The sequence below is a fragment of the Amia ocellicauda genome, chromosome 6 (assembly GCF_036373705.1).
Source record: "Amia ocellicauda isolate fAmiCal2 chromosome 6, fAmiCal2.hap1, whole genome shotgun sequence".
Taxonomy (NCBI): Eukaryota; Metazoa; Chordata; class Actinopteri; order Amiiformes; family Amiidae; genus Amia; species Amia ocellicauda.
The window spans coordinates 19,992,562-20,009,553 of record NC_089855.1 but is presented as its reverse complement, the minus strand read 5'-3'; the positions used below and the strand labels follow the sequence as shown (position 1 = coordinate 20,009,553).

Below are 16,992 nucleotides of genomic sequence, written 5' to 3'. Positions count from 1 at the left end.
ACTGCTCATGTACCTGACTTTCATCTACTCTTAATATCTGGCATCACTTAACTAACTTGGTGAGTTTAAACAAGAGTGTGAAATCGAATACTGAGAAAATATAAAAATATAAATATCTTGGCCAGAATATTTTAGCATTTTATCTATGTGAAATGTACCAGTAATTTAACATGTCCTACCATCTAACTAAATTATAGTTAGGTGCAGATAAAAAAACATAGTTGAACTTAAATGCTAAAGTAAATAGCACAAAAAAATGCTACATTTAGAAAAATCACCAAAATAAAATGGCATACTATTCCAAGAAAACATCACTTCTTGTGGAATACAAAAAAGTGATACATTTAAATTCACATTTACATTAACATCTATTTGTACCGATACTGGATTATTGTATTTTAAAATCAGTGCTGCACTTTAAATATTGGCACAATCCCAGTTCAATTCCTTCTAATCCCTCATCTGCCATTTACATGTGCAAGTAAAACTAGTTGCTTCTCTTTGTTTTGCATTATTTGCAGCGTAGTTTAGCCTGGGCATCTTTACAGCTTCACTATAACCCGTCTGAACTTGTATTCCATTCTTTTACATATGTAGCCAAACATAAAATTTGCATTTTAATGGCTTCTCCTCAGTGCCTAGAAACTGACAAAGATTAATTGCCACTGGGCACTTTCCAGTGGTGTGCCATACATTTTTTAATACCCATTACAGAATTAGGGCCCTTGAGACTCAGAAATAATTTACAAATATTTATTTATATCTCTCATATTCTATTTTCCATTAAGTGCAAAAAGAGTACATGTTGTCCAAACCAACAAGAAAATATGAAAAAATAAAAAATAAAAAATAAACATAACCTTCTGATTAACGGGCCCAATCAGCAGTGGAAATTAAATTAAATGTTCCGTTTTGACTGGCAATAAATTTAAATTGATTTCCAATGGTATTCATTTCAATTACAATGAATGGCTTGTCAGTGCAAGCAGGTCTTTTATGGACTCAACCCTAATATCATAAGATTTTAAATTATAATGAAAATATTCATTGTTTTTAAATTTACTTATTCAATTAATTCAAGTAAACAATTCAAGGTACATAGACTGTGGATGAAAATAAGGACAATGTGGCATATAAAGCAAGTAAATATTTACATAATCCAATTTTAAATTTGTTTTAAAATTAAAGAGCTTGTCACATTAGATTTCTAACACCTCTGGAATGTTGTGACTAACTTATGAATACAAAATGGTTTCTCAAATAAAAGATATCTGACAGAAAACTCGCAGAGAAACCTTAAATGACGTAGGTGAAAATACCCTAGGGTGTATTACTTTGTGTTCCCTTGTATTGCAGTTTCTGTTTCAGGATTAGACAAGTCCAAGCAGGGAAATTAAAAACTGGTTTACATATTGTCCTGTTTGTTTACCTGTTCAAAAGTAAAATAATATGCAATAGAGTGTGTAATACATTTTGAATAATACATCAGTTATTGGTATTATGATTATAACCTACATTTTGTTATCATCACTGTATGCTTTTTCATCTGCATACAGATCAAATCATACTTAAATAACTTAAACAAAAGCCTGTTGCACTCGAGCAATACCGAATACTGTAGGTAATAATATTATGACAAATTTGAAATGCTTCACACACTGGGGCATTGTATTTATGCAGCAAAGTGATAATGTAAGAACATAGCCTAGATCTGATACATTGGCTACAACATCATCAACACTTTATGACTGCACTACTGGCAGAGCCAAAACAAGCTGAGAACTATGGAACAGAAATTGCCAGAAGCAGATGAACTACTACTTTCTAGTGTATTTTAATATTGGTTACCTTGAAAATCATTTCATGCATAGGGGTTTGCACAATGAAATATCTGCCGTCTTATAAATGATGCATACAGAACTAATTTTAGAACATCTGAAGATGTATTTTCCCATGATATGCTTGTCCCAATAAATATATTATAAGTTGACCCCTTTAAACCAGAAAGCTTAATTTGAAAAAATACTAAAATCATGTAAATTTGTTAGTCTTGCAAGCAAAAGTGAAGAAAAGTCAAGAGCAGAAAATACTTAAGACATATAAAAAAATATTTCTACACTACAATTAAGTTAAATAAATTGTCTGAAAAACAACCTTTGATTTTAAAATCTTGAGATCCTGTAATAAACAATCTTGTGATCTTTCAATAACAAATGTATGTACACTACCAGTCAAAAGTTTTAGAACACCTCAATTTTTCCATTATTTATTAAAATGTACACAGTTTAATGTCTCAATGTACTCTGAAGATAAAGCATAGAACAAAAACAATTGGAGATAAAGAAATCATGGAATCGTTTTAACAAAATGTAACCCCTTAAACTGACAAACCCTTCTGGTACCAAATCTGTGTGCTTCTCTTTAATCCCATGTGTACTCTTCACAGTGTTTGGTATCCCATGAAAGCTGAGACACTCAGCTTTCTAACGATGTGAATTATGTCTTATGTGAAAAAAATGTTTTTAATACCGCCCCCCACCCACCCCCCTGTCCGCATTGTGAAATGGGGGGGGATACTTGGTCTGAGTAGGAATACAAAATCTTAGAAAACGCTGACAATCATGACGTATTCTGGAACCATACAGTTATGGACAATCCATGCCAAAATTAAAAATAAATATATAGAGAAAAGAATAAATAAATAAATAAATAAATAAATGTCAAAATAAGTAAATACATACAATGGATATTTATGCACTTGTTTCTGTATTTATTTCAACATTTATTGATTCATTTATTTATTTCTACATTTATTTATTTCCCATTTGATGCTTTGCTATATACATTTCTCAATGCGCTTTTACATTTGGTAACCTGGATCTGTATTTCTTTTTCAATGTGACAATGCCCATTCTGTCAATCACAGCTAGTGGGCGTTATCCAGTGCGTTTATTGTGTAGTGGGTTTCCTGTGGGGTTTAATTTGTTTTTGTACGCAATTACATTAGTAAATAACTGAAGCGTATCTACAGGAATAAAAAAAAAAAAAAACATTTTGACTCTTTCTTTCTTTCTTTCAAACTCTAAATTTACACTCAAATTTAATCGATCCACATTACACACAGTAAATATATTTATTTATTTCAACATGTATTTATTCATTTATTTAGTTATTCTTTTCTCTCTGTATTTATTTTTATTATTTTTGGTATGGATTATCATTCATAGACAGTCTACAGATCAAAACAAGACTATCCACATTTTGGTAGAAGCAACACACACCTGTAGAGAGCTCAAAATGTAAAGATGGAAAACTGTTTACAGTGTACTAATACACAACAATTTTATATAATTGGATCTGAACTTCTCTGCATTTACTAGAACATCAAATAATATATACTGTATTAATAGTTAGGTTGTTCTGAACAAAAAAAGCCTATTTTCAAAGAAATCCGTTCAAAATGGAACCCACCCCCCCCAGCAGACTGCGCGTCTACCCCCCCGGGCTCTAAACAATGGCGGACAACACAGAAACTGTAAATCGGATGTGTTTGAGATTGAAACACACTGGTAGCCAAGAGAATAAGCTTTCAAACGATGTACGCATTGTAGGAACACAGTGTAACTTCTATGCACAGGAGCTGCATGTAACACTGCCAAATAGTGCTTAAGAGGGTGTAGTAACAGTATATATCTCAGAAATATACATTATTTTTCACTTTTTGGTAACCTAAACTTTTTTTTTTTTTCCTCTGGAAGTTTACCGCTTACCTTTGTACCATTTCAGGTTATTCACTGGACTTGAACTGCTTAAATTTCAATAAAAACTGGAAAAATGGGGTGTTCTAAAACTTTTGACCAGTAGTGTGTGTATATATATATATATATATATATATATAAAAAATCATACTAAACCACAAATGAACACAAAAATATTACTTGGGAAGAAAAACAAAAGCAGGAAATCTTATTATAAATGTGTAAACTTATGTTAATCACAAAATGATTAAAAACAGAAGATAACATTTAAAGTAAACACATAGGAAAACAAAAACTAATGTTAATATAATATAAGTGACCACAACAAACATTGCGGTCATGCCTTAACCATGCATAATGTGAGAACATTTTTTCTTTTCTTTATCCAAGAATAGAGGATAGTGAGCTATTCCTCAAATCTTTAAACATCTCAGCTGCAGCTGAGCATCTGTCATTTTTGGCTCACAATCCAGCTCTTATGTGAATGTGAGCAATCTTTTTCCCTTGCATAAAAACTCTGAGTATGCTCAACAACTGTACTGAGGATCTGCTGGAATCTTCGGCATGCGCTTACAGCAATGTAGCCCAGCTCTCCACTAACATGAGCAAATAAGGCATGCAATGCATAGAAGGAGTAAAACAAATATGTGGATATACAAATATATTTTCATAACTGGCTTTGTATATCAAAAGATTTTATATGACAGTCATAGAGGCAAACTTTATTAACAAGTCTACATGGGTACATAAACTGCAAATGAAAAAGAAAGACATCTATCATGTATGTAAGCACTGGCCACAATAATGCAGGCCTGTCAGAACATGTGCAAAAGTTGCTAGATCTGTTATTCCAACAATCCCATAGTCTACAGAAATCCACGTGACCAGATAATCCATACAATTAAATTGAAGTTGTCATTATAAATGGATCCACAGCATATTTTAACTATTTGATTGTAGCACATATATAATTGGTGGTGAAAACATAAATGTTTAAATGTCAATGCCAAAGTTATGTTAAATGATAACTGACCCCTGTGACCAACAGAGACATTATATTTAGTGTCCTGCATTTCACACAACCAGCTTAGGCTGTACTTTATTCCTCCACCAACAAGGTGGTGATGTAGTCTGCTTAATTAAACCACTTACTGATTACTCCCAATTCCTTGAATCATCTCAGTTAGTCAAGCTATTGGAATTGCTCCCACATTTATTACATTTGTTCAGAAATGTCCAGTTTGGCATTATCATACTGTCTAGGGGCATGTTAGAGCAAGTCAAATCAAAAATAACTTCTCGTTGGTGTTCAGAATTGTCCCCTTTTGTTTCTACAGGAGGAAGTGGTGTCATAGCTGTCAACCTCAGCTTTTCATTTATTGGTGATTAATGTCTATCTATTGTTTATTTTCAAGTGTGGGCCAAAGATAAAATTCAAGTGTATAATGTTGTGTGCGTTTGCTCAATTAAATGTTATTTGATTGTGGGGTCTTTGAATCCATGTTTAGGTCTCTTAATGTTTCTTTTCCTACATCAATTAATTCCATTACCATTTATACTCATTACATGTAATTTTTATTTTTCTAATTAGTCAAAGCATAATGCATTGATTTATTAATTGTGAATTTTATTATTATAACTGGAATGGCTGCAGGAACATCTAGGGGATAGTAGTTGAATTACAATTGAAAAAAACAGATCAAATCTCAAGGTGTAACGCCATTTTCCCCAATCATTTTTAAATCTTAATTTTATCATCAGATACCTTAATATTAACAGCATTCAATCTTCAGCAGATGAATTTGAATTAAATAATCAAAAATGTTTGCTGTACGACAAAACCACTGACATATCATTCAATATGGTTAAATTTGTTTCAATAGTCAGAATCCCTCAGTGTTATTTTAAGTATCTGATGAAAAAAAACCTGTCTGAGAAACTACAATGTTTGGAAAGGTGTGGTATTTTACTTAATACCTCTAGGATTAAAGCAATTCTTAATAATGGAGCCATTAAAAAGTGAACTTTCAAGTCTTATATTGCCTGATACATCAAAAATAAATCCAGGTAATTCTGCATACAGTTGTAAATAAATGGTGGAAGACCATGGGAACGGACTTGTTGCGTGCATTGCCATTTTTGTATCAGTGTTCTCAGGACATGGCTCTTAAGTGTGTGGTTTCGACCAGGAAAGACACTTACAATAAATACTGGTATTACTTCTATATAATCTTTTTGACTCTGTTTTAAAATGTAAGTTTCATTTAAAGAGACAAGAGCTTTTAATCAACACAAAGATCCTTTAGATACTAAAATATTCAAATATTATTTTGTTACTAATAACAATATACAGTTTATTTATACAGCTAAAATAAATATAGTTATCATGCAATATTAATTAAAATACAATATAATACCAATTAAATCACAGTATTCTTTAACATCACATTCTAGTTGCAACTCACTTCTTACAGGCTACAGACTATGACATGTTAACACACCCTAATAACCCTAAAATGACAGGCTGCAAAGGATGGTTCAGTTCATCCCATTAAACTAATCTCTCAAACAGAAACCTGCTTAGCTTGTATGGTGAATGCTAATCTCCAAAATACCAAGCTATTTCAAAAGAAATGGCAGCTAATTTGATTAAAATGTTTTACACATCCCACTAAAAAACATTAGTTTGCAAGAACACACAAACCCTTTTAAAAATTCAGTGTGCCCAACAAGGAGAGTAACGTAAAGAGCAGAAGCCCTCAAAATAAAGTTAAAACTCACTATCAAGGTAAGTAACAAAAAGGGTTATTTTGAAATAATATGAAAGGGCCTTTGAAAGTATGACGCAGGCAACTAGCCACATAATGCATTCACTCCCAAAGGAGGCCCCATGTAATCTACGAGGTAATAAAGAAGAAATCGGGAGCTTCATGTTCCCAAAATAAAAAAAATGCTACCACCAAGTATTATACAAGCATTAGGACTATTTAAGGATCAACAAAACCAATAATCCAAAATGCTGTTGATATTTGTTAGTTGAAATGGTAGTATATAGTTTCCAGGTTACAAATGAATACGTAAATAAATAAAGGCACAGGCAAGGGAAAGCCTGTTTTATGAAAACACATCCTAGCTACTATATCATGCCCTGGAAATGGGAAACTAAATCTTCCAGAATATATGTCTTGTTCTATCCTTTTGGAATATTTGTGCAAGTGTGATGCAGGCTCACTCTCCCAACCATGTGAATGCATGTAAATGCTATTATATCATCAGTGCCAAGAGTATGAGGAACCTTTCACAAGTGTATCATATCACATGCCATGCAGGCCTTGCAAATTGTGGTACCTCTTTCCTTCCCTTTGGGCAGGCTATTGTAGATATTTGGTTGTCAGCAGCTAAAAAAATAAATAAAAAAACCTACCCGTTTTCCCGGGTAGTTGGGTTAGTAATTTTGATTGCTCTGCCATGTAGCCTATTGTTTCAATTTTTTTTAGGCAGCACAAAAGCTATAATGTCTCATATTTACATCCAATGCAATTTTTCTTGACACCAAAGCAATGTAATGAAATGACCCCAATGTCTTATACCACAGCAATTGCAGCTTGGCACACCTCCATAATAGTAATGAAACCATGTAAATTATATAACTGATTAATTACTGTTGAATTATATTGATTACATAATATAGCAATGTGATAGACATTCATATTTTGCTTTTTTTTTTTTTTTTTTAAGACTGATCAATTTTAGGACCTCCCTTTTACTAATGATTATTTGTGATCGCCTGACATTGATTAAACTGATTGGAACTGGTTTGTTGTCTTAATTAAACTTGGGATCATAGCTGATAACAACCAAATAACTGCTCCTTTTTACCTTCCCCTCTCAATTAATCAGCTGATTTACATTTTGCCACTTTTGTCATTCAAGCACTACACTACAGCTCAGTCTCTAGACTTAACTAAAAGAAATCTTATCCACCTCTACAGAGCTACGTTAAAGTAGATGGAGCTAGAACAGCAGGAATGTTACAGAGCTCAAATAGGTATTTAATTTCCTCTAGAGAGTCTGAGCTACTGGAACCACAGGAAAAAGCTCTTGGAAAATAACGAGACATCAATTATCGGGAGAATTAGTAATTGATGGTCATTTTAATTATTTCTTCCTATGGGCCTGTAACACGATGAACAATTTACAAAAATGTATTCATATTAAACTAACAAAACCTAATTTTATTACTGTCTTTTTGGGACAATTCCAAGTCTGTACATCCTGTAGACGGCAAAGAACGTGAAAATTAAAGTCCATCACTTTAGAGCTACATCAAAAACAACACACTCTTCTCTGCAGGGCCTATAATTGCTACTTCCAAAAATGAATTGCATATTAAATTGCAAGGATGATTAGTCAGTTAGTAAACAGATAAATAAATCTTTCAAACCTACTGTTCCAAAAGCTGGTCGTATTTTGATAGTGCATCCTTCTCTGCTTGAACAGCTCTTTCTTTCTCGGCAATGGAATTCTCTCTTGTTTCACGAAGGTTTCTCGGGAAAAAAAAACAGAATTACTTCAAAAGGAGAATAAAGCCTGATAACAAAACAAAAAGCTTTATAGAATAGTGTCTAGTTCTGTAAGAGTCTCTGTGTGACACTGAAATAAACATTTCTGTCAGCTGTATTCATGGCATTGGTGTCATTTTACCGGATATTGTTTGACAACTGTACAAATTGTATAATGATAATAGTAAAAGTGAATCACCATATTAAATAAAGAATGTTATTTGGCAGAAATAAGTAAAGCTTCAGTTCTTAAATCCATGATGTTGTTACAGTGAAGTTTAATAGGGTATGGGGCATCATGAAACTGATAGCACTATGAATCTATAATTATTAATACTGTATCAAGCTGAAGTGATTCATAAAAATGAAAAACAAAACAGGTGTTCTGCTGCAAACATTCATGCATCATATAATATTTATATATATATATATATATATATATATATATATATATATATATATATATATATATATATATATATATATATATATATACACACACACACACACACAATCACCCAAACTTTAGACACGTCTCTTACACATTCTATTTGTATTTCAGTAAAAGTACATCATAAATAATACCACAGGTTTTATTTCACTTTAGTAACAGAACAGTAGAGAAGCAATGCGTAAAGGTGTGCTTCCTGTGATGTTAAAACATGAAAAACTGGTTCCAGGATTGCTGAAACGTACATAATAAATCAAATTATAACAAACTAGCATCTGGTTATTACAACACATACACATATAATTCAGAGGAATTGGAAGGGCTTGAAATCAGAAATATGGACATACAGCTGTAGGGAACTTGAGAATGAGTTCTGTAGATTATTGTATTGTTATGTATGGAGAAATATTTACTTGAGTCATGTCTTAACTAGTAAAGTCATTGCGTTCACATTACCATACCATTAAAGCAAAGCACTGAAGTGATGGTGGCTAGCCTTGGTCCTGGAAGGTCGCAGGGCCTTGGGTTTTTTATTTCACCTGAACACTCAATGCCTTTATTGAAGCATTTCTTCACCAATCTGAATCAATTCAACTTTTTTGACAGTAATGAGCAGGCAGGGGAGTTGTAATACCTACAAAAACTGCAGGACTGTGGACCTCTGGGACTAGGGTTCCCCACCACTGACAACAGAAGCTGTATTGTCACTGTGACGTTAATTCTTTAGGAAGACAGTCCAAGTGAGAGGCTATGTAACTACTTGGATTCTTCTAAAATGGAAAACTTCAACAGTCAGATCTCTTTGACTGAAATCCTTCATTGAACTCTAAGTGAGGGTTTTGGTTTTATTCTGTGAATTCTCAGGTGGAGATAATTGATAATTAATTTTGTTTTAGCTTCCCTGACATGACCTGATATTTTGGAGAATTACTAAGCTATCAAGCCTTTGAAAAGATTAAAATGATATACTGATGATTTAACACAATTTACCAATTAAACCCCTACCTGTTTTCCCGTTCATACATCTCCTTAGAAGTTCTGCGAAGACTCTCAATTTCTTGATTAGTTTTCATTCTGATTTGTTCTATCTCATCACGTAGCTTGTTTTCATATTCTGTCTTGTAATGATCTCTACAAAACAGAAATACTTTTCAGGAAAATGTTAAATACTGACATCAAACGCCCCAAGAACAAGCAGGAACTAAAGACAGCTGCAGTGCAGGCCTGGCAGAGCATCACCAGGGAAGAAACCCAGCAGCTGGTGATGTCTATGGGTTCCAGACTTCAGGCAGTCATTGACTGCAAAGGATTTGCAACCAAGTATTGAAACTCACAATTTAATTCATGATTATGTTAGTTTGTCCAATTACTTTTGAGACCCTAAAATTGGGGGGACCACATATTAAAATTGGTGTAATTCCTACACCATTCACCCAATTTGGATGGAACTACCCTCAAATTAAAGATGAAAGTCTAAACTAAAGAACATATTGATTATTTCCTTTCAAATCCATTGTGGTGGTGTAGAGAGACAAAATGATGACAATTGTGTCCTTGTCCAAATATTTATGGACCTAACTCTATATATCTGACTAATTTCAGTCTTACTGGTTGGTTAAGGTTACAAAACAATGTATATATGAAACCCCAGGTCAAAAAACAAAATATGCAAATCAACATATTGTAAACATTGTAATATAGGTATACAGGAAGTAATTTATCCGCTGTGGTGAAAATAGCTGTAAGGTAATCCATTACATTAATTGTGCCAAAGATTGCAAAAGATTACATATGACTAAAATATGAGCCTCAACATTTAAAGGGGCAGAACTCAATTATTTTCAGACAATACTTGTAATTTTAGTCCTTTAATCTCCTGTAGGATAGTACTTTACAACATTTTAACATGCTTCTTGCATTACTTGTACTCGTATTATTTTGATTTCCCCTTTGCTCCCTTTCCCATAGCCCTTGACTGTGACTTAACATCTTGTCCGCACTTTCACTTTTACTATCCAGGATGTAAGGCCTCATTTATTATATTCACTTGTGTAAATTGGAATTTGTAAAATGTATTATGCTTTCAATTGCTTTGTATTATGTAAATCTGAATTTGTAATGTTTGATGCCTTGTACTGAACTGTATTTTTGCACTTTGTATTGCACTTATGTTTTTTAAGTAGCCCTGGATAAGGGTGTCTGCCAAGAAATACATAATAATAATAAGTCATCACCTTGAAGCAACATATTTTTCATATGCTTCTTCACGGGCTTTCTTTGTTTCTTCAAGCTGAATTTGAAGTCTCTCCATACGATCTTCTTCGTGGGCACAGCGGACACTGAGCTCAAGGTTCTGCCGATTTAAATACTCTTTATCCTTCTGAAGTAACGTGGAGGACTGTTGCAGCGCTGCCACCTATTCCCCATTTGTGACAATTACACAAAGGAACAAAAAAAAAAAAACATTTAAAATCACTTCTACTGAAAAAGAAATTTCCCACATTAACGGCTCAACTCCTGCATGCATTACAGATACCATAGAGGGTTCCTAAATAATTAGTAACAACCTTTTGTATTGATCAGTTATTACAATTTAATTTCATTTATTTTAATGAACACAAACATATGATATCAAATTAAAAGATTAATTGTATGATGGGAGTTGGTATATTGCTTGATGGTTAAATCCAAGAAAGAGTGAATGCATAGAAATCTGTCATTGATATAGAGGGACTATACCTCTACAGCCTGATCATATATCTAAAAAGTATAGTTGATGTCATTTAATTACATGAAGAGTATATTGCATCTGCATAAACAGTCTCTTATTTTATGTTTTGTTAATTGTACAGGACAATGACAACAGCTCGATTATACCTCTTTGCCCAGATCATTCCTCTCTTTTGTTTGTGCTTTGTGTGCAACATCAAGTATTTCAAAGCGTTTTCTTAAGTCAGAGATCTCATGTTCAAGGTTGTCTCTTTCTCTGGAAAACATTAGCAGAAATGCACCAAAACTTATACCCTTCAAACATACAAAGCAAGCAGCAAAACTAAAAAAAAAAAAAAAAAAAATTCAGACATCATGGAAAAGCAGGACAAAAACAGTGAATGATAAAAAAAAAACTGAATAAATGTACTGAATCTTAAAACTAAGGAAGATTAAATCAAAGCAGGGATGTAATTTATTTACACTCCTGAAACTGCAGTCTTACCGTTTCACTTTGTCATAATTTTCTCGTTTGTAATCCCCTTCCTGTATGAGCTGTTTTGTGTCTGCTAACTCCAGAGTTAGTCGCTGACTCCTGATTTCTAATTCTGAACGCATTCGTCTTTCTTCTTCATAACCCTGAAAAGCAGGATCAACAGTTGTTGTCTTTAACTGTAAAATAAGACACTGGCATCTTTCCTTAAGTATAAAACCAAGACATAATGCAATGAAAATTAATTGCAGGTCTTTGACTGGGTTATAGCCCCGATAAACACTAGAATTGGTTGTTTAGTTGGTTGTGAAATATTAATCATTATATTGTATTTGCTGACCTATTAACACATTTGTTTTAATGAGGGGAATGGAACTAAAATCAGCAGCTACTTTGCACATATGGAAAGATGGATACTTCATCAGAACTGTAGTCGTGATCATCATTTGGGAAGTATTAAACATGGTTTTCTTGCTTTCATAAATGTACATCACCATTTGGAGTTTAACAATGATAACTGCACTTTTCTTTTCACTGGTGAATTCTACCGATTATGTACAATCATTTGTAACACCCTCAGCTTTGACTACTGCCAAACCACTTCTAGATGGATGTCTCTCCATAATTTGCCCTCTTTGAAACCCAGTCCACGTTTTCCTTGGTCCAATGTTGATAAAATCTTGCTGCTCGGCACTTGACCCATTGTTATTTTACAATGATGTCACATTCTTATTTGCTCTCTAAGACATGTTTACTGTGTCTGTTATTCTGAGCACACATTATTTTACGTTTGTGGGACAAATTCATATTTCATAAAAATGAAAAACTAGGTGTTCTGCTGCAAACATTTATGCATCATATATACACACACAGATATGATATAAACATACACAAACACACACACTTTAAACACGTCTCTTACACATTCTATTTGTATTTCAGTAAAAGTACATCATAAATAATACCACAGGTCTTATTTCACTTTAGTAACAGAACAGTAGAGAAGCAATTCTTAAAAGGTGTACATTCACAGACACGCTTCCTGTGATGTTAAAGGTAAAACACGAAAAACTGTTCCAGGATTGTTGAAACTTACGTAATCAATTGAATTATAACTAAACTAGCAGCTAGTTATTACAACACATACACTTGTAATTCAGAGGAATCGAAAGGGCCTGAAATCAGAAATAGGAACATACAGACATTTCTGTATCACTTCTATGTTCAGTCTTACTTTCAGATACATACATTAGAAGCAACACCTTGGTCAAACATTTTATTTTTAAGAAAGGCAGTTTGCCCTTCAGGACTCATCTGAATGTACTCCAGACCATTCTTGCCCTGCTTTCGGTTGATAATAATATATCTTTCATTTTCATTTTCTTTACTAAAATAGAGTACCATGCTTATGTTCAGCCAAAGCCAAGCTAAAGAAGTGATTAGCCATAATAAAGCCTTCAGAGTTGTATTAACCTCTGTTCCTACTTAATGAATAACTATTCTTTCATACTTACTTCCATTATTGATTTTAGCTGACGTCTTTGATTCTCCAAGTCCTCAGACAGGCTGCGCTTCTTTACCCGCAGTTCCTTCACCTCTGTTATCCATGGATTAACCATTTCATAGAATCGCACCTAACCAAGTTAAAACCATGTTAGTATGCACACACTATAGCTGCAAGAATCTTACATTTCACTTCAAGTAACCAAAGAGCTTCACAACAGTGCCACAGTCAAATTAATGGCCTAACAGTCATAGCAATATCCCTTTTGAGGCATCAAAATACACAAGAGCTTACTTTATCAGACCTTCATGAAAGGAAAAAAATAAATACAAATGAATTGGTAAAATATAGTAGGACCGCTAGAATTGATACCCTGCCTGTGTAAAACACCTATATTGCAAAGTTAATTCAGTGTATCAGACATTCTTCCATTACAATCTTTATTGAATTCACTCAATAATTTAAACTTCATGCTATCAAATTCTTTAAAACTTTAGATATTAAATTTAAAATTTAAATTGCAATTATTTTTTGTGGAGCATAAACTTTCACAGTCTAGTGTCAGAACTCCCAGTGAATTATAGAATGTAACATTACTAAACAATATTACCAGAAACAAAGGTACAGAGTTTGAAAAATAGACTGCAGTATTAAACTAGTGGTTTATACCAGGTGCATTTTCACTTTCATTTCAGGTGTATGTGTTGCACAAACTTTGGTATGTGTGATAGTTATGTATACCAGTATTTTGACATAAATACCTGCTGCAGCAACATATTACACATCTACTTATGTGATACTGCCCTCTGGTGACATTTTCTATGATCTGCGTCAGTAACAGTGAGTCAGTAACAGTGTTTGTAAAATTCAATGTGGTATTGTAAAAGGCTCTGTATTGATGATTTCTCAATTGCAAATACACTTTAAATAGAGTGACAGGAGGCTTACATTATATCAGCTAAATATGTGATTTGCATAATAATATGTTATTAAATGTGTTCACAAAACCTATCAATTAGCTTTTGAAAAATGTTTATAAAAAAAAGAAGTTATTTTTCACACAGTACAACACCCAATTGGACTAATATTCTCGTGCTTCTCATAATGGACCTACATGCATGACTCAAAATCACCGAAACTAAGATGCATCATGAAGTGGGCAGCTCTCACTCCATGATTATATTATTGATATTATTATTATCTAGCTCTGGAAGCAATATAACGGTACAGACACACCACAAATGAACTCACTGAACATTGGTATTATTACATTGAGCAATGCGATATTACCCTAATTACACCTACACAGGACCAACTTTCACAAAAATGTACCTGCTGGCTTTTAGTGAGAGATCCAATACTCACAGAAACGTATTCTGGGATTGAGAGCTGGTCCTCCGGGAGCTCTTTCAGCTCAGAGTATCTTTCCTCAGTGAGCTCCAAGTCCCGCAGACTGCGTCGTATATCCCCCGCCTTTTCACGGAGCTGCAGGTTGGTCTCCTCCAGCTGCTTCTGCCGCAACAGAATAGTGTCCATTTCCTGTTTCCGGAAAGCTTGTTGCTTCCTGTTGGAGAAGCAAAGGCCTCCATTAACTAATGTTACCAAGAAACTACAAATTAATATTACACCTTGCATAGCAGTGTTCATGGACTGCAAGAGAACTGGCGCATGCACATACCTTCTACCTTCATGTAACTATCAATGCAAGCAACAGTATGGACATCAAACAGGCTCTCACCTGGTTTCCTCCTGCTGCAGTTTGAGTTGGCTGTCCAGCCGTAACGCCAGCAGCTGCTTCTGGTGAAGAGCATCATTCAGCTTCTCCTCCAGCTCCTCGATCTGCATTAGAAATACTGCAGTCAAGCTGGATAGCTATGCCATCTGTTATAAGCTGGTCCTTAAATGCATATCTGACCAATGGATCCAATCGCATACATACGTTTATTTATTGCTCCTCTATCCAACATTACTTTCCTACATAAAATGTATAATCATAAGCATTTGTCTCTGTGGTAGCTATAATATTGAAATGCTCAGAAATTGAAATCTGCCAAGATCTTTGTCTTCTTGACAAGTTTTCCTACGAGTGAACTCTGCAGTGCCCATGACTAATTCCACACACGTATTATTTAACGAGTAAGATGTGGTTTTGTGGGAGGGGAACAGTATAACACCAACTGAGGTGATTGACCCTTCAAACTGGAGGAACAGCTGCAAGACTTTCCATTGATGAATCAGTGCTGTGGGAAGGAACGAGGTAATCCGAGAGAGAGGAATTCAACTATTTATCACCCAAGCGAGTGTCAATGTGTACCCATGTCATAACATGCCATTCCAACAGCTGAATAATCATTCTAAATTGAATGGACAAAATGCCCAGTCCTTTACCTCTCTAGCCAATACTAGTGTAACATTCCCATTCCCACAGGCACCCACCTTGGTAAGATACTCAGCCTTCAGGTTGTCAATGATGAGCGTTTTCTGTGACAGCTCAATCTTGAGCAGCTGAAGACTGTGCAGCAGCTCCTTCCTCTCAATCAGCTGCCTGGTGACTTTTGTGGTGCCCTCTCTGTCCGAGGACGAGGAGATGTCCTCAGTGGGAACTGTGGTTTCCAAGCTCAGGTCTTCCGACTCCAAGGAGCTGGAAATATTGACCTTGGGATCCTTATGCCTTTTAGGGGGCATTGTCAGGTGCTGTAAAGTATCACCAACGTGTAGGTCTCAAGCTACAGGCTGCTTGTTACTGCAAAACAGTAAGAAAGACAAATGCACAAGCTGTGCTATGAGCTAGCATCACCGTACATTTGATCACAGACTTTACCATCTACACAATTTTCAAACTGGCTTGCATATTTCTTAATTACACTGAAGAAATGTGATGCATTTGCAAGATAATTCGCCAGCCCCATTTTAAATACGAATCGTGCATATTCTTTACAGTATAGTTTTCTAAAATATTCAAATGAATGCTTGCAAGTGTTCATATTTTTCACATTTTATGTACTGGCGATGATACTTGCTGTAGTCAAGAGGAACACTGTGGCACCTATTTTACATCACAAACAGCTGCTTAATGGAAGAAGTACAAATCAGCAATATATTACAAGCTCAATTTACAATAGCATACGCGTTTCTTTACTCACTGTTATTATTGCCACGAACCCTATTTTTAAAGATAGTTAACTTCAAAATTGAAATGTCCCGCGCCGGCCCCCTTAGAAACCGCCGGATAATAACAACACAGTTGGGATCTTGGAAACGGACGTCGCAAACACGGGCGGCACCAACCGTGCGATATCCGCGCAAGAGCGGCTCTGTGGAAAGAGACCCCGATTTCTGTTCACAGCGCCACCTAGTAAATATCGGTGTAGTTGCCATCTGTATAATTATTTTCTGTCTGTGTGTAACGTACAATACGCATTGAATCGACTCAACCACCAAGCGGCGCCGTGACTGTTTCTCAATATGAAAATGAAATGTGCGTCGACTAGGCGACAGATGGCCAGCTAAAATGT

General features: G+C 34.6%; 1 protein-coding gene across 1 annotated transcript in view; it reads right to left on the bottom strand.

The window, feature by feature from the left end:
- Positions 1 to 16,739, bottom strand: part of pibf1 (progesterone immunomodulatory binding factor 1) — a 29,092-nt gene extending 12,353 nt beyond the window's left edge. The window contains exons 1-10 of the mRNA XM_066706562.1: positions 16,621 to 16,739; positions 15,914 to 16,220; positions 15,216 to 15,316; positions 14,843 to 15,041; positions 13,488 to 13,607; positions 11,986 to 12,119; positions 11,649 to 11,757; positions 11,006 to 11,187; positions 9,777 to 9,902; positions 8,207 to 8,305 (exon numbers count right to left, since the gene is read on the bottom strand). Coding sequence (XP_066562659.1) covers positions 8,207 to 8,305; positions 9,777 to 9,902; positions 11,006 to 11,187; positions 11,649 to 11,757; positions 11,986 to 12,119; positions 13,488 to 13,607; positions 14,843 to 15,041; positions 15,216 to 15,316; positions 15,914 to 16,162 — 1,319 coding nt within the window. The 5' untranslated portion in view covers positions 16,163 to 16,220; positions 16,621 to 16,739. The remainder of the gene's footprint in view (positions 1 to 8,206; positions 8,306 to 9,776; positions 9,903 to 11,005; positions 11,188 to 11,648; positions 11,758 to 11,985; positions 12,120 to 13,487; positions 13,608 to 14,842; positions 15,042 to 15,215; positions 15,317 to 15,913; positions 16,221 to 16,620) is intronic.
- Positions 16,740 to 16,992: the final 253 nt, after the last annotated feature.